Below are 18,233 nucleotides of genomic sequence, written 5' to 3' on the forward strand. Positions count from 1 at the left end.
AATGGTCCTTACTCAGTCTGGAGGTGTGTTGGGTCATTGTCCTGTTGATAAACAAATGATAGACCCACTAAGCGCAATCCAGATGGGATGGCGTTATTGCTGCAGAATGCTGTGGTAGCCATGCTGGTTAAGTGTGCCTTTTTTAAATTCTAAATAAATCAGTGTCACCAGCAAAGCACCATCACACCACCTCCTCCATGCTTCATGGTGGGAACCACACATACGGAGATCATCCGTTCACCTACTCTGCGTCTCACGACGACACTGCGATTGGAACAACAAATCTCAAATTTGGACTCATCAGACCTAAGGACAGATTTCCTCCGCTCTATTGTCCATCGTGTTTCTTGGCCCAAGCAAGTCTTCTTATTGGTGTCCTTTTAGTAGTGGTTTCTTTGCAGCAATTCGACCATGAAGGCCTGATCCACAGTCTCCTCTGAACAGTTGATATTGATGTCTGTTACTTGAACTCTGAAGCACTTATTTGGGCTGTGATTTCTGAGGCTGGTAACTCTAACTTATCCTCTGCAGCAGAGGTAACTCTGGGTCTTCCTTTCCTGTGGTGGTCCTCATGAGAGCCAGTTTCATCACAGCGCTTGATGGTTTTTTGCGACTGCACTTGAAGAAACGTTCAAAGTTCTTGAATTGTTCCAGAGTGACTGACCTTTCATCTCTTAAAGTAATGGACTGTTGTTTCTCTTTGCTTACTTGAGCTGTTCTTGCCATAATATACCACCCCTACCTTGTCACAACACAACTGATTGGCTCAAACGCATTAAGCAAAGAAATCACACAAATTAACTTTTAACAAGGCACACATGTTAATTGAGATGCATTCCAGGTGACTACCTCATGAAGCTGGTTGAGAGAATACCAAGAGTGTGCAAAGCTGTCATCAAGGCAAAGGGTGGCTACTTTGAAGAATCTCTTAATATAAAATATATTTTGTTTTAACACTTTTTTTGGTTACTACATGATTTCATAGTTTTGATGACTTCACTATTCTACAATGTAGAAAATAGTAAAAGTAAAGAAACCCTTGAAATGAGTAGGTGTCCAAACTTTTGACTGGTACTGTAAACTATCATGTCTGTTGGCTGCAGTGTTCATACTCAACATTGTAGTGGATTTTCAGTAAAGTAGAGACAATCCACAAGCTTTTAGGGATTATAAAACAATTCTTTAATGGCATTCATTTATAAGTGGTAATAACATAGAAAGCTCCCATGCACAAAATGGTGCCCCAGTTGTCCCTGGGAAATGTAGTGCACTCCTACAGTAGCCATCTTTGTTGTAGGCTCATCGTTAAAGAGAAACTGCAAGTCAAAAACCGCTTCCTGAGCAAAACAACTAAACGCTAACTATATTCACAAGTTCCTCTCCTTTTTAAGAGAAATTCAAGTCAACATTTTTTAGTATCAAACAATAGCTTATTAGGCTATGGATGCATCTGAAATGGAACCCTATTCCCTATATAGTGCACTACCTTTGACCAGGGTCCATAGGGCTCTTGTCAAAAGTAGTGCACTATATAAGGAATAGGTTACCATCCCAAACACCCTACATCTGTCAGATAACGTCCTGTGTTGAAAGCGGTATATAAAACAATGCAAGCTTATTATTGGGCTATATCTGTGTAGGTACTGCAATTCCTCTGTAACAATGTCGTGTGTTGAAAGCCTATAGSGGGTTTAGGATGGAGGAGAAGGAGAAAGGGTTGAGCTTGTATCCCGTTCCACTGTAGAACTTATTCTGGAACTCCACCCTGGGAAGAAAGAAGATGGGAATATTAGGGATGGAGAATGGTGTGGCGTGAAGGACGTCACGCTGCTTATTCAGACTACCACTTCCTCCTGACATGACTCGCGCTGAGGCTCGAACCAAGGACCTCTGCTTTGCTAGCACACGTGACTGCCCTCCCAAAGCGTCTTACCATCCGCGTCACTTCAGGCTGAGAAGTTTCACACATCCCCATGTGGGATACAAATCAACTGGTTGTGTTTGTGGGGGTGAGAGAGAGAACTTTGAGGGGCAACAGTTTGGTGTGTGAATGACAAAGTGAGGGGCAACAGGGTGTTGGTGTGTGACCCACCAGTGCAATCTGAGAGCGTGCAGGAACGCGGACAGCCCCTCCATGACGAGCAGGATGGAGACGGTGAGTGTGGCGAAGAAGGAAAAGATGACGGCTAGAACTACAGAGCCCACGTAACCCTGCCACGACAGGCTGATACGCATCACCATCACCCATAGCACCTCCGACAGCTCTGCAACACAACTGGTATTATGCCGTGTTCAAAACTACTGGGAATTCTGAAATCTCTGACTTCAGTGCGTTCAAGACAACTGGTAACTAAGGAAAAACTATCTCCGACTGGGAAAAATCATTTTGAACGGTCATCCAACTCAGAAACTCTGTCATCTTTCTAGAGCCCCGAACTGAAGCTCACTGACGTCATGATTTGACCTCGTTTTTTTGAGTTCCCAGTTGTCTTGAATGAACCGTAAGTAGGCTGTCACTTTTCCATTTAGCAAAGAGCATACAAATACATGTCTTTTATTTGATCACCAGGTCACACAAATATATAAATAATTGGCCATTTTGAGCCTGTAATTGAACTCACAAATGCTGATGCTCCAGATACTCAACTAGTTTAAAAGCCAGTTTTATTATTTCTTTAATCAGGACAACAGTTTTCAGCTGTGCTAACATAATTGCAAAAGGGTTTTCTAATGATCAATTAGCCTTTTAAAATGAAAAACTTGGATTAGCTAACACAACGTGCCATTGGAACACAGGAGTGATGGTTGCTGGTAATGGGCCTCTGTAGATATTCCATAAGAAAATCTGCCGTTTCCAGCTACAATAGTTATTTACAACATTAACAATGTCCACACTATTTCTGATCAATTTGATGTTATTTCAATGGACAAAAAATGTGCTTTTCTTTCAAAAACAAGCACATTTCTAAGTGACCCCTAACTTTTGAACATGTGTACAGTACCAGTCAAAAGTTTGGAGCCCTTGACTTTTTCCACATTTTGTTACGTTATATGCTTATTCTAAAATGGATTAAATAAATAAATAAATCCTCACGCAAAAATGTATGAAAAAAAACCTGGATACCTTATTTACATAAGTATTCCACCCCTTTGCTATGAGATTTGAAATTGATCTCCGGTCCATCCTGTTTCCATTGATCATCCTTAAGCTGTTTCTACAACTTCGAGTCCACCTGTGGTAAATTCAATTGATTGGACATGATTTGGAAAGACACACACCTGTCTATATAAGGTCCCACAGTTGACAGTGCATGTCAGAGCAAAAACCAAGCCATAAGGTCGAAGGAATTTTCCATAGTGAGCCTAGACAGGATAGTGTTGAGGCACAGATCTGGGGAAGGGTACCAAAACATTTCTGCAGCATTGAAGGTCTCCAAGAACAGTGGCCTCTCATTCTTAAATGGAAGATGTTTGGAACCACCAAGACTCTTCCTAGAGCTGGCCGCCCAGCCAAACTGAGCAATCGGGGGAGAAGGGCCTTGGTTAGGGAGGTGACCAAGAACCTAATGGTCACTCTGACAGAGCTCTAGAGTTCATCTGTGGAGATGGGAGAACCTTCCAGAAGGACAACCATCTCTGCAGCACTCTACCAATCAGGCCTTTATGGTAGAGTGGCCAGACGGAAGCCACTCATCAGTAAAAGGCACATGACAGCCCGCTTGGAGTTTGCCAAAAGGCACCTAAAGGAATCTCAGACTATGAGAAATAAGATTCTCTGGTCTGATGAAGCCAATATTGAACTCTATGGCCTGAATGCCAAGCGTCATGTCTGGAAGAAACCTGGCACCATCCCTACGGTGAAGAATGGTGGTGGCAGCATCATGCTGTGGGGATGTTTTTCAGCGGCAGGGACTGGGGGACTAGTCAGGATCAAGGCAAAGATGAACGGAGAAAAGTACAGCGAGATCCTTGATGAAAACTGTCTCCAAGACGCTCAGGACCTATGACTGCAGCAAATGTTCACCTTCCGACAGGACAACGACCCTAAGCACACAGCCAAGACAACGCAGGCGTGGCTTCGGGACAAGTCTTTTGAATGTTCTTGAGTGGCCCAGCCAGAACCCGGACTGGAACACGATCGAACATCTCTGGAGAGACCTGAAAATAGCTGTGCAGCAACCTGACAGAGATTGAGAGGCTCTGCAGAGCAGAATGGAAGAAACTCCACAAATACAGGTGTGCCAAGCTTGACGCGCCATGCCCAAGACGACTCAAGGCTGTAATAGCTGCCAAAGGTGTTGCAACAAAGTACTGAGTAAAGGGTCTGAATACTTATGTAAATGTGATATTTCAGTTCAAAAACATTCTAAAGACCTGTTTTTGCTTTGTCATTGTGGGGTATTGTGTGTAGATTGATGAATAAGGCTGTAAAGTAACAATGTGGGAAAAGTCAAGGGGTCTGAATACTTTCCGAAGGCAGTGTATCAGTGAGTCAGGAGCTATCGCTATCAGTGGACAAGTAGTTATAGGTACTTATGTTATATTGGATTCAAAATGGCATCCCGATAGCCTTTTAGTTTTGGACACAACCAGAACATGTTGGCATCGTTCACATTTGGAGTCAACTTGGGAATAGAATGTGGGCTCTCTTTCGATTGCTTAAAGGTGATAGAAAAAGGGTTTCCTGATAAAAACATTTTTTTAAAGACCTTAGTCTTCTCCTTGTCTCCTGCCCTTCATCTATTCTGATTAGGAAGTACTTGACAGGTGAAAGAAAGTCATGTGATGAAAGCTCGATTAAGGCAGCCCCCTGCACCTCTCTGATCCAGAGGGGTTGGGTTGAATGCGGAAGACACATTTCAGTTGAATGCATTCAGTTGTACAACTGACTAGGAATCCCCCTTTCATCATTAGGCTAGCTTTCACCTGGTCAGTTCTTTCAGATCAGTGCCATGAAGGATGGATTTGAAAAACAATTGACAAGTGTGTAGATAAAGGAGACTTAAACTTAAATCTATGTGTGTGTTATGAGAGTGTGTGTGTTAGATATTTGGGTGTGTGACAATGTCACACACACGCACAAACGTCACTGGCACAATGTGACGGTGTGTTTGTGTGTGACTCACGTGCATGTGCGAGGCTGAGGGCCCACAGTCGTAGGTAGGAAGCTGTGTTGGAGATGCAGCCCAGACAGTATTCTATAGTGTGGATGGCCTGGTGCATGAACACATCCGCTGTATCAAACTCCTGCAGGGGAGGAGAGAAAGGGTTAAAACCAGAATCACAAATCAACACTTAGCCCTGGTCCATATTCACTAGACACCAAACAAAAAAACAGACCGAAACCTGGAGGGACTACCTTGTCTAATTAGAAACACCCATTTTCGTTTTCAGTTGAAAAACCTTTTGGTACGGTTTACATTAATTAACAAGACCCAGTTTCCTCAAATGAACCCTCCTACTTTCTACCCCTTCCTCTCCCCTCCTCACCTCCTCCTCTCTGGTTCCTCCTTCCTCCAGGTCTCCTTGTAATGCGTTGATGGAGCTGGTGTCCGTCACAAGGGGGCGCTCTTCTCCCTGTCGCACGCACACACACGACATGTGGCATCCATTATTTAGAATCAGAGGGCTGAGGTCTAGAACCAATGACTCAGTGGGGTAAACAGACTTCATGTCTCAATCACACACACACTTAACTGTTCGCATATGTTACAAACGCTGTCGGACTCCTTTGCGTACAAGCAAAAATGTAGTTATCCACTTCCAATCCCAGTCTCTCTCTCACTCAGACCCTTACCCCTCTTGTGTTGGCTCTTCTTCTGTGGTTGTAGTAGAGATAGAGTGGTTTCCCTAGTAACAGGACAGGCACTGACGCCAGAGCTACCACCACCAGGACCCTCTGGACTATCATCTAGAGGGAGGGAGGGAGGGAGGGGGGGACGGAAGAGAAACAGACATTCATTCAAGTTGTCCATTGCTAGAGCTTATTACAGCTAGGTGAACAGGACAGGTACACTCACCTATCCACAATCACGTGTGTGCGTGCAAGTCTGTCTGCCGGCACACGTAACGTGTATGCGAGTCTGTCTGCCGGCACACGTAACGTGTATGCGCGTGCTCCTCACCTGTCCGTGGTAGAGGGGCGGATTATCCTCATTCTCAGTGAACAGGAACATATCTATGAAGTGTATGAGGATGCTGGGGGCCCGGTCTGAGTCCTGGGGGCTGAACGCCACCCACTTAAACAACACCATGAAGACCAGGTAGCCAAACAGACACTGCATGAACAACAGCTCTGGGATCAGTACCAGGAACACACTGCTCAGCTGGTTCAAGTGACTGGAGGGTGTGAGAGAGACAAAGAGCATGACTATGATCAGATGTGTTACTACGGTCTCCTTGGAAAAGACGGTGTGGTTTTAGGGTTGTAGTGTTTGTGTCAGAGTGGAAGTGGAGACCTACATGTAGTTGAAAAAGGACAGGCAGACTCCGAAAGTCATGTGGACGACCCCGATGATGACGGACATCTTCATCTTGTACGAGTTCAGGAACGTCAGGTGGTTGTTGGCCAGCCGCCAGATCTACAGGTCAAAGGTCRGAAAACAACAGACATTGTTTTGGAATGTGTCGAATTCAAGTATTCCGTACACAAGGATGTTTCTTTACGTTTAGTTTGTTTCTCTTTTCATTTCTTGTTGAAACCAGCACAGGACCTAACATATTTGTACKGTTATAGGCCTGTTAGTAATCGCCATACAATAAAAGGAAATGGAATTGCGTAATGTTAACGCCATGTTTTCATTTGACTCAGTCCTGAAAAATGTTGATGTTGCATCACTGTTTCCAGAGCCTACTCACTCCAAAGCTGCTGTATGAAAGAGCTTGGATACATGTTGCATGGGGGTTTCCAGTGCCGGCTCATTCAGTATGGAATAAAGACGTCGAATGGGAAAATAGGCAAAACCGATATAGATCAAAAGATGGATGGATGTAGTTTAGAGTTAGTTACCGGGTCGATGCCAAATGGATAGGGTCCCTGGAACACTCCGGTCACGTTCGGGTCCAGAGTAAGATACTGGTTCTCTCTCAGAGTCTCATCRCTGACACAGAATGGAGAGGACAATGTTAGTGTGTGTGTGCGTCTGTGTGTGTGTGTGCGCATACGTGTGTGTATCCATTTACCTCCAGTTGTAGTGCTGGAACATAGGTTGTAGGTGCCATCCCGAGGGGAAGGGGCTGAGGCCTTTACTGAAACACTCGTTGTAGACGGCTCCGGTGTAGATAGAGAATAGACCCATCAACAGGATCAGATACCGACCACCAAACATCATCTGCCAGATCTGAGAGATAGAAGAGAGAGAGAGTTGCTCTTCAGTTGGATGAGGTCAAGACGGGTACAGTATGTGGCTGGGCCAGTTGAAACACTTTCATTTCCAGTACAGATTTTACATGAAGACAAACTAGAGACAGGAAACTGGGATGATTGTGTGTTTGGGAAGAGGCTCCAGTCCTCTGGCGCCTGATTGGTGACACACCCTGGAGTCACCCACCCSTGCATTAGAGGGCTCTCCCCTCTTCCTGTTTACCTTGTTGCTCCCGAGTGGCGCGGTGGTCTAAGGCACCGCATCTCAGTGCTAGAGGCGTCACTACAGACACCTTGGTTCGAATCCAGGCTGTTTCACAACCCGGCCGTGATTGGGAGTCCCATAGGGCGGCGCACAATTGGCCCAGCGTCGTCCGGGTTTGGCCGGTGTAGGCCGTCATTGTAAATAAGAATTTGTTCTTAACTGACTTGCCGAGTTAAATAAAGGTTCAATTTCTTTATTTTTTAAAAATAAAATAGTCCTGAGTTTGGGGTCTTTCTCCTGTAGTACCATCCACAAGGAGAGTGGTAAGCTGTGTGTACCTCGTTGTCGTTGGTCCTGAGATTGAGGTCTCTCTCCTGCAGCACCATCCAGAGGGCGGCCATGGTCATGAGGAGGCCGTGGCCCACGTCCCCAAACATCACCGCAAACAGGAAGGGGAAGGTGATAATGGTGTACACCGCTACGGACGGAGCCACAGGAGGGACAAACACACAAAACATACACAGAGAGTGAGAGTTAGGGTTGACAGAGTTGGTGGATGACTGTTGAGTTTTCTGGTGTGTGTGTGTGTGTGTGTATACCTGGGTTGACCTCTCTGTATCTGGCAACACCGTATGCGTCTACGATGCTCTGGAAGCCGGCTGTGAAGGAGTTGGTGTGGAAGAGGGTGGGAGGAGGAGTGCTGGGGTCCGGGAGGCGGTTATAGAATGAGTCCACACCACTACCGTTCTTCCTCTGTGGGAGAGGGAGAGAAAGAGAGAGATAGTCCTGTTAAAGTAATCATAACACCAAATTACACATTCTTATGATGTTTCTACCTAGCCAAAAGTGTAATTTCTTTCACCTTGATCATCCCTGTCTATTCTTTCACCTTGATCATCCCTATTCCTCCCATCTCAGAGCAACTTTGATGGGGGTGGGGGCCACACAAATCTTAACTGGTCATGAGGGGCTGCAGTAAACTTGCGGGTCTGCGTACCCACATCCATACACACACATGTAGTCAACTGATTTGTGCAATCAATCCATTTGTGCAGTTAAACTACACTGAACAAAAAATCTAAACGCAACATGCAACAATTTCAAAGATTTTTTTCTAATTATTATATTATTTATTTATTGGTATTTTACCCTCTTTTTTTCCCTCCCCAATTTCGATCTTCTCTCATCTCTGCAACTCCCCAACGGGTTTGGGATGCGGAGGTCGAGTCATACATCCTCCGAAACATGACCAGCCAACACCCGCCCGCCCACTCTTAACACCCGCCCGCTCAACCCAGAAGCCAGCCGCAACAATGTGTTGGAGGAAACACTGTTCACCTGACGACCGAGGTCAGCCTGCAGGCGCCCGGCCCGTCACAAGGAGTCACTAGAGCACAATTAGCCAAGTAAAGCCCCCCCACCCAAACCCTTCTCTAAACCAGACGACGCTGGGCCAATTGTGCGCCGCCCTATGGGACTGCCGATCACGGCCGGTTGTGATACAGCCCGGGAATGAACCGGGGTCTGTAGTGACGCCTCTAGCACTGAGATGCAGTGCCTTAGACCGCTGTGCCACTCGGGAGCCCAATTTCTAAGATTTTACTGAGTTACAGGTCATAGAAGGAAATCAGTCAATTAAAATAATTAAATTAGACCCTAATCTATGGATTTGCTATTGATTGTGACATGTGGAATGTTGTCCCACTCCTCTTCAATGGCTGTGCGAAGTTGCTGGATATCGGCGGGAACTGGAACATGCTGTTGTACRCGTCGATCCAGAGCATCCCAAACATGCTCAATGGGTGACATGWCTGGTGAGTATGCAGGCCATGGACAAACTGGACATTTGCAGCTTCCAGGAATTGTATATACAGTTGAAGTCGGAAGTTTACACTTACCGGTAGGTTGGAGTCATTAAAACTAGTTTTTCAACCACTCCATACATTTCTTGTTAACAAACTATAGTTTTGGCAAGTCGGTTAGGACATCTACTTTGTGCATGACACAAGTCATTTGTCCAACAATTGGTTACAGACAGATTATTTCACTTATAATTCACTGTATCACAATTCCAGTGGGTCAGAAGTTTACATACACTTTATTGTCCCCAGCACAAGATGCACCTGTGTAGTGATCATGCTGTTTAATCAGATTCTTGATATGTCACACCTATCAGGTGGATGGATTATCTTGGCAAATAGAAAGGCTCACTAACAGGGATGTAACAAACATTTTTGAGAAATAAGCTTTTTGTGTGTATGAAATCTTTCTGGGATGTTTATTTCAGCTCATGAAACTTGGGACCGACACTTTACATGTTGAGTTGATATTCTTGTTCAGTATACTTAATTCTCTTAACTAAATGCATTATACCAGTAGCCAGGCCTGGCCCTAGCCTTTTGGGGGCCCTAAGCGAGATTTGGTTTTGACGGTGGAGAGAAAATGTATATGTAATTTTAAAGTTCTAAACATTTTGCAATTTTGTCATGGGGCGGAGAGAAAATGTTGCAATTTTATAACTCATTGCATGCAATTCTACCCATTCTCCTATGGGGCAGAGGACAAAACTGTAGTTTTACAGCWAATTTTTTGTAATTCAATCCATTTTGTCATGGGGTGGAGATACATTTTTGCATTTTCAAAGCAATTTTCCTGCAATTCGGCACATTTTTACATGACTTAATATGATTTCAATGAGGGCCCCCTGGAAGTCAAGGCCTCTGGGCATGTGCCCGGTCAGTATTCCTCCATGATTAATTACTACACATTGTGATAGCTGGCTAGACTAACTTACCAATCTAAAAATGACGAGCTGACATGGATAATTGACTGTCAGTGACTGACATAACAAGAGAAAAACTGCTGATGCACAACCAAATGTAGAAATTGCACATTGTATATTCTACTATTCTAACTCGCAACAGGAAGTTGAGACCTCGACTGAGTTCTTAAAAAAAATAAAAAATAAAATGTTTTTGGAAATTGATCCGAGGGCCTACAAAAGCTAAAAAGAGAGAGAGAAAGAGAGAGATAGAGAAGCCGCCATTTGCCCATCCCTCCTATCTCCTCCCCTCCCTCCTCTCTCACCGTTCCCTCTATCAGGGCGCTCTGCAGCAGCAGCARTTTCCTGACGGGACACCAGGCCTCGGCGATCAGACACTTGTCAGTGACGGAGGGGCTGCAGAGGTTGAGCACGGCCTGGACGGCCTTGCACTTCTGGACCCGCACCTTCCACTGGGGCAGCACGGCCACCGAGCGACACAACAACTGCTGCAGGTAATGTTCCGTCTGGGAGAGGACCTGAGGGAAACCATGGAGGGAAGGAAGGGGTTTAATAAACACAGAATARATAAGAATCCATACAAATAGAATGAGAAGCATTCTAATGATATGGATAGAACACCTTCCACTGGGGTAGAACCTCCTGTCTGGGAGACGTGAAATAAATCATGGAGAGGAGGAAGGGGTTAACAAACCAGGGTGGTGCCATAGGAGTATTTTTTTTATTTAACCTTTATTTAACTAGGCAAGTCAGTTAAGAACAAATTCTTATTTACAGTGACGGCCTACCCCGGCCAAACCCTAACCCGGACGACGCTGGGTCAATTGTGCGCYGCCCTATGGGACTCCCAATCACGGCCTGTTGTGATACATCCTGGAATCGAACCAGGTTCTGTAGTGACGCCTCTAGCATTGAGATGCAGTGCCTTAGACCGCTTGCGCCACTCGGGAGCCCAAGATAGAACAGGCGTGGCCTGATATCCACCCAACATCGAAGACGACTGACGAAGACACAGAAAACTGAGAGATAATGATTGTTCCAGCTCAAAATGATCTGCTAGTCTCTGTCCATCTCTCTCCATCTCTCAATCGCTCTCTCTTTTCTTACCGTTTTGATGTCTACTATCCTTCCCTGCAGCCCGTGCAGAATCTTCTCTCTCTCCGTCGTGCCCTCTGGGTAGTCAAAGGTGTGGGTGTGGAAACTGAGAGAAGGACAGAAGAAGAAAGAGACGGAGGAAAGAAAGAGAGACAGGAAGAGAAATAGAGAAGGGGTAAGAAAAAAAGGAGACCAAGAATCATTAGATTAGACAATAAATTAGACAAATTCAACATGTAACTGAAAATTGTTATAAACTTTGGATCTGCTCTCACTWACCAATCACAGATCTTCTTGACTTTCTGTCCAATCTGCTCGCCCCAGAAAGAGATGAGGAAGACTGTCCACTGGACCATCTCGCCCTGTGATTGGTCGTAAAAAATGAAGTAAGGAAGTAGGATTTAGAAGGGGGAAAAAAACATAATTTTGCTTATTTGTGTGGAAAGGGAAATACGTAATTTCTTCATAATGGAACACTCATAAGGATATGATCCTCCAACATTCTTTCCTTTGCTCGTCCATCTTTATTCCTTATTTCCTGTATTCATCCCTCTATTGTCCCCCTGTCATTTCTTACTGTTTCAGGAAGCTCCAGCCTCTCCTCCATCTCCCTGAAGTCGACGATGATGTAACCGCGGCACGCTCGCCATAGCAGCCGCTCAAACGACGGAACCTTCCACGGGTGGACCACGCCAGCCACAAAACTGGGAAGGAGACGGAAGAAGACAAGTGAGAGAAAAATATCTGGTAACACTTTATTTGGAGAGTCCGCCTGTCTACTGACTATCAGTAACATTTCGACCAACTATCTACTAACCCTAACCCTAGCTCTAACCTTAACCTTGACCCTTATCCTAACCCTAAACTTAACCCTTACTCTAACCCTAACTTTAACCCTTAACCTTATTCTTAACCTAACCCTAACCTTAGAAAGCAGTTGCTTATCAACAGATAGTTTATTGATCGTGTGATCATCTGTTGAGCATCAATCCGGACTATACAAATGAAGTTTTACCAAACATCTGACGCAACCAGTGTCAAGAGGAGAAAAGATGAAAGATGTTTGGTAAAACGTATTTTGACCGGGGCCCATAGGGAATAGAATGCCACTTGGGACGCACCCACTTTTGCTTATCACATATTCTCTTTTATATATTGCAATGCGAACTATATTTAGGCTGCTTGTCAAGCCAGTAGGGAAAGTCCATTGGATAGTGTTCTTCCCAAATGGCAACCTATGGCCCCCCAATTGCCTTTATAGTGCATTACTTTTGACCAGAGCCAGACCACTGTATAGGAAATAGGGTGCTGTTTGAGATGCAGCCATTGACAATGAAGCCATTGATATCAGAGGAGGCTGGTGGGAGGAGCTATAGGAGGACAGGCTCCTTTGTAACGGATGGAATGGAATGAACGGAGTCAAACGTGGTTTCCATATGTTTGATGTATTTCCATCTATTCCGTCCCAGTCTTTACAACGAGCCCGTCCTCCTATAGCTCCTCCCACCAGCCTCCACTGATTGATATATATATATATTTGTCCGTCTGTTACCTCAGCCTGATGTCTTGTCTGTTGTCCAGTAAGGCAGCAGTCTCCAGAGTAGAGGGAGGATGAGCCTGATAAGAGAGGGAGATAGGAGATGAGTAGAAGGCGCTCAACCAATGAGAGACTAAGTACAAACAAAAATCATGAGAACATTTGGAAGGAATAGGTGCAACTCTCGCTTAAAATTCTAATCTTGATCGTTTATTTGTCCAATTCGAGGTAAAATCATGATGTTTCGGCCGTCAATGTCCTTTATCAGAATGAAAGCTACTGCTAAAGAAATCAATGCTTTTCCATACACATCTGCTGTGTTCATGAGTTCCTCGGAAACTTGGCCCATCCCGTTTGAAAATAACTTCCGAGGTTTACTTGAATCGTTTCTTGACATTGGAAACTCATAATTCCAAGAGCGTGTGAGTGCAACAATGGAGAGCAGCAGAGAGAATACTGGGATCTGTAGTTCATACCTGTGAGGTGATTAGAGACCATGCTGGGAGCTGTCGTTCCTACCTGTGAGACGGTGAGAGTGTGTGTCTGGATCAGAACCCCTCTGTATTGGCTGAGCTGGATCAGCTGGTTCATCAGGCAGTCTCTGTTCCTGGACACCTGGACCAATCAGACAGCAGAACAGTATGATTAGCCCAAACAATGAAAGGAATAAAAATAACCTGGTGTACAGCTGTATATGGTCCCGTAGAATCAATTGCAACGTTTCGACTAGAATGTCTAAGGAGGGATATATTTTCAAAGTAGGAAAACAGTTCCTCTCCCCTTCTCAGTACCTCTCCCCCTCACTCCTCTCCCATTTTCTCCCCCTCCTAGCTTCTCTTTCTCCCCTCCTCACCTCTCGTAGCTCCCTGGCCAGCCTCTCGCTCTCCTCCTCGATGGCCATGAGTTCTCTGGGCTGGGGGGCGGAGGGCAAGGGGCTGGGGGTGGGGAGAGGACCCACCTGCGGGGGGAACAGGGACCGAACGATCTCCTGCTCCAGGTACGCTGGGGAGAGAGGGATGACGAGAAAGAAAGGTGGGGTGGAGCGATGAATGAGTGAATGAATGGATGATGAACAGAAGGGTGGATGGAGGGATGGCGAAGGGAAAGAAGATGTGCAGAAAAGGAGAGTGGAAGAGGGACGAGGGAGCAAGTGGATATCAGATGCAGATTATCAAAGCGGAAGTGAGGATACGTAGAGGAGGAGGCTTGATGAATATCCCATATGAGGATGCTCTCTGATCGTATGGTGTGAAGGCCAGAGGTCAGAGACTCACTGAAGGTCTTCTCCATCTCCTCACAGCGCCGCACCTCGTTCACAAACTTCCTCTGGAACGAGTTGACATTGGGGTTCAACTGGAGTGGAGGGGAAGAGAAGAAGAAGGAGGAGAAGGAAGAAGAGGAGGAGGAGTTAGAATACTGGAACGGACGTGAACCTTCTTAAGACGGATTAAAAGGTCAGCCATTTTGTTAAGGGAGTTGGTCAACCAGTGCTGTAATAAGATAACTGTGTAAAACAATGAATGTGAATATTATCTGCACTGTATGTTCGTTAGCCTGCCAGCCATACAGTCTTAGAGGAATAATTACATCATTTTTTCAAATTAACTGACAATATKCCAACACTCCRKTCAAACAATGCAGTCAATACACAGCCATACACTGGCTGAAATCWGTTGATGATAGGACTTMGACAATTTATGTTATACTACATACCTTACTTTTACTTTACTGCTTAAGTAGAAGCAGGAAATGCATAATCTATGCATTTACTGCCATTCATTCCAATTAGACTGGTTTGGATTTCTCACTGACCCCAATGGCTGCCATTTTCACCCCAGTCTGGAACTGAGGATTCATGTYATAGCCCCTCTGGTAATTTAATAGGATATCTATGGTATTGACGTTAATTATACATTTAAAAGCCAAGTAAGCTTATTGTCTAATTAGTCTATTATCAGCGTTACAATAGATGTTCAATACTAAAATGTCAAAGTTAAGAACTCACGTCTCTGAATTCGACCAGTCCCAGCTCTCCAAGCTCGCTGACGCAGTTGTAGGCTGACCCCGATTGGAGAAAGAGCTGCACGAGACACACCTCCTCGCTCCGGAAGAACGCGCCCATGGCGACCTGTAGAAATGAGTGTCRAATAAACAATCAACTTTAAAAGATATTATAAATGACCTGTTCAAAACTTCCGATGGATTCTGTATTGGAAAAAGACAATAGCCTGAGTGTCAATGTTTGGCTTGACACTGACAGCAATGGAGTTCGCAAGAGCACAAACAGATCTGGGACCAGGCTAAAAAGAAAAGGTGTTTCTTCTCAATATTACCTGTCAGGTTGGTTAAATAACGGTAACAAAAATGTAAATAAATAAAAGCTAATATAGACAGTCCGGAGAGGAGTGTAAGCATCGAGAGAAATATGGAAAGATGGAGAGTAAGGCGGGATAGGACCAGTCAGGAGGCTACCAGCCAGTCAGGAGGCTACTGAACACGGAAAAGTTCATTTCTCGATATGTGACTCTGGGACAGATGGCTGGACAGTAATTGAGTTAAAATGAGGGGAAGAGAACAGGATACCACCCCATGTGATTGAGAGATGGTAATGAGAGAGAGACTGATAAAATACTACAGTCACTCAAACCTATAACCAAAGTCAGCTGAGGCGTAGCGGGGGCCCTCAAACACACACACNGGCCCTCAAACACACACACACACACACACACACACACACACACACACACACACACACACACAGACAGATGTGAGTACTGCAAATAAGAAAAGGAAATCAGAGAGCTGTAGTACACTTTAGTATATATGGAATTTAGTATATATGGAAGTACTATCACTACTAATATAAATAGTAGCTAGTTACCATCTAATTATATTGTTATAATTAAGTATTCAGACCTACGTAGAGGAAGACATAGCAAGGATACATGTACAGGCTGTATTAAATAGTGATGGACGCTCACGAGGACTGTGTGCTCTCGTTCGCCGTGGCCGACGTGAGTAAGTCGTTTCAGCGCGTAAACCCTCGCAAGGCTGCCGGCCCAGACGGCATCCCAAGCTTCAGAGCATGTGCAGACCAGCTGGCTGGAGTGTTTACGGACATATTCCATCTCTCCATATCCCACTCTGTTGTCCCGACTTGCTTCAAGATGTCCACCATTGTTCCTGTACCCATGAAAGCGAATGGCAACTGAACTAAATGACTATCGCCCCGTAGTACTCACTTCTGTCATCATGAAGTGCTTTGAGAGGCTAGTCAAGGATCATATCACCTCCACCTTACCCGACCCCCCCCCTAGACCCACTGCAATTCGCATATCAGATCCACAAACAATGCAATCGCCATTGCTCTGCACACTGCCCTATTCCACCTGGGCACGAGAAATAACTACGTAAGAATGCTGTTTATAGACTAAAGCTCAGCCTTCAACACCATAGTGCCCTCCAAGCTCATCACTAAGCTCAGGGCCCTGGGTCTAAACCCCTCCCTGCGCAACTGGGTCCTGGACGTCCTGACGGTAGGAAACTACACCACCGTCACGTTGATCCTCAACACGGGGGCCCCACAGGGGCTCCCTGTTCACCCATGACTGCGTGGCCACTCCAACTCAATCACCAAGTTCGCTGACGACCCAACAGTGGTAGGCCTGATTACCAACAACGACAAGACAGCCTACAGGGAGGAGGTGAGGGCCCTGGCGGAGTGGTGCCAGGAAAATTACCTCTCCCTCAACGTCAACAAAACAAAGGAGCTGATCGTGGACTACAGGAGACGGCAGAAAGAGCACGCCCCCATTCACATTGACTGGCCGCAGTGGAAAGCGTCAAAAGTTTCAAGTTCCTCGGTGTGCACATCACTGACAACCTGAAATGGCATAGGCCCTCAGATCCTGAAAGAGTTAACTATCCTGACTGCCTAGTCACTTTTACCCCTACCTACATGTAGATATTACCTTAACTACCTCATTCCCCTGCACATTGACTCGTACCGGTACTCCTTGTATATAGCCAGGTTTATTGTTATTTGTGTTACCATTTTTTTGTGCAGATTTTCTTACTTTTTAACTCAGCATTGTTGAGAAAGGGTTCATAATTAAGCATTTCACAGTAAAGTCTAAACCTGTTGTTTTCAGCTTGTGACAAATTCAATTTGATTTGACTTGAAATGGTCTATTCACACAGACAGCTTGGTGAAGGCGGCACACAGCGCCTCTTCGACCTCAGGAGGCTGAAAACATTGGGCTTGGCCCCTAAGACCCTCACAAACTTCTACAGATGCACCATTGAGAGCATCCTGTCAGGCTGTATCACCGCCTGGTACGGCAATTGCACCGCTCACAACCGCAGGGCTCTCCAGAGGGTGGGGCATCTAGCCCAACGCATCACCGGGGGCGCACTGCCTGGTCTCATTCCAGGACAACTACAGCACCCTGTGTCACATGAAGGCCAATTAGATAATCAAGGACCTCAGCCACCCGAGCCACGGCCTGTTCACCCCGCTACCATCTAGAAGGCAGAGACAGTACATCAACGCTGGAACTAGAGCTATGGAATCCTAGGGGCAGTGATGAGCTAGTTTTATTTTCATCGGATTCAGCATAGCTAGCTAGGATACGATGCTAGGAGGTAATACAGTAATACAATGAGTCACCACAAGGCAATTTCGCTAACTACTCTCTTTTGAGTCATGCAACACTGTCCCGAATCGTCGCAGTAGGAGACGCTAAGCTGACTAGCGGTCATCAGCAGCATCAAAACAGCTAGCAGTAACCTAGCTGGTAAAGACAAGCTAGCTGACGTTGGCTAGCATAGCTGTACACATGCCCGTCAAATAGAGATGGTTGACCATTTCATCGAAACGTCTTCACATCGTAGGGCGATAGCTAGCTACGTGAACCGAAAATTAACTTCTGTAACTTACCGTTATCTAGCTAGCTCGCCGGTTAGCTGTCTATTAACTGGGGCATGCTATCCCAGCATTTCTCCCTCTAGCAAGTGGGATGGTGCAACGTGCACTATGCAGAGATGTAAACAAAGGGACTACAGTACAGATGACCGTTACGTTAGATGGCTGAAACTATTTGACCGTTTTTTTACCCCTTCTGTGTCACACTGTTACTCTCAAACTCACGTGACGTCTCCAACCCGTTTAAAATTCTGGGACAGTGCTGTTCTCACACACCGGGTAATTGCGTTGTATAACAAGAGGGCATGTGTAATAAGCATGTAATAG

At 45.4% G+C, this 18,233-nt stretch overlaps 1 protein-coding gene across 3 annotated transcripts; it reads right to left on the reverse strand.

Moving 5' to 3' along the window:
* Window positions 1-1,158: 1,158 nt before the first annotated feature.
* tcirg1a (T cell immune regulator 1, ATPase H+ transporting V0 subunit a3a) lies at window positions 1,159-18,188 on the reverse strand. Of its 3 annotated transcripts, none has more exons than XM_024135373.2 (21): window positions 18,132-18,188; window positions 14,988-15,110; window positions 14,257-14,335; window positions 13,836-13,984; window positions 13,502-13,597; window positions 12,998-13,062; window positions 12,023-12,149; window positions 11,725-11,807; window positions 11,458-11,551; window positions 10,656-10,868; window positions 8,168-8,321; window positions 7,907-8,046; window positions 7,183-7,340; window positions 7,010-7,100; window positions 6,463-6,581; window positions 6,126-6,339; window positions 5,798-5,911; window positions 5,491-5,577; window positions 5,127-5,247; window positions 2,093-2,264; window positions 1,159-1,765 (listed from the first exon to the last, which is right to left on the reverse strand). In XM_024135373.2, the coding sequence occupies exons 2-21, from the start codon at window positions 15,102-15,104 to the stop codon at window positions 1,681-1,683; spliced, it is 2,478 nt and encodes an 825-aa protein (XP_023991141.1). In that variant the 5' UTR covers window positions 15,105-15,110; window positions 18,132-18,188; the 3' UTR covers window positions 1,159-1,680. The 3 variants fall into 3 exon arrangements, with proteins under 3 accessions (XP_023991141.1, XP_023991140.1, XP_070294190.1); XM_024135372.2 differs by lacking the exon at window positions 18,132-18,188 and adding an exon at window positions 17,922-18,125; XM_070438089.1 differs by lacking the exon at window positions 18,132-18,188 and adding an exon at window positions 15,964-16,142.
* Window positions 18,189-18,233: the final 45 nt, after the last annotated feature.

Source organism: Salvelinus sp. IW2-2015, unplaced genomic scaffold, assembly GCF_002910315.2.
Source record: "Salvelinus sp. IW2-2015 unplaced genomic scaffold, ASM291031v2 Un_scaffold356, whole genome shotgun sequence".
NCBI classification, from domain to species: Eukaryota; Metazoa; Chordata; class Actinopteri; order Salmoniformes; family Salmonidae; genus Salvelinus; species Salvelinus sp. IW2-2015.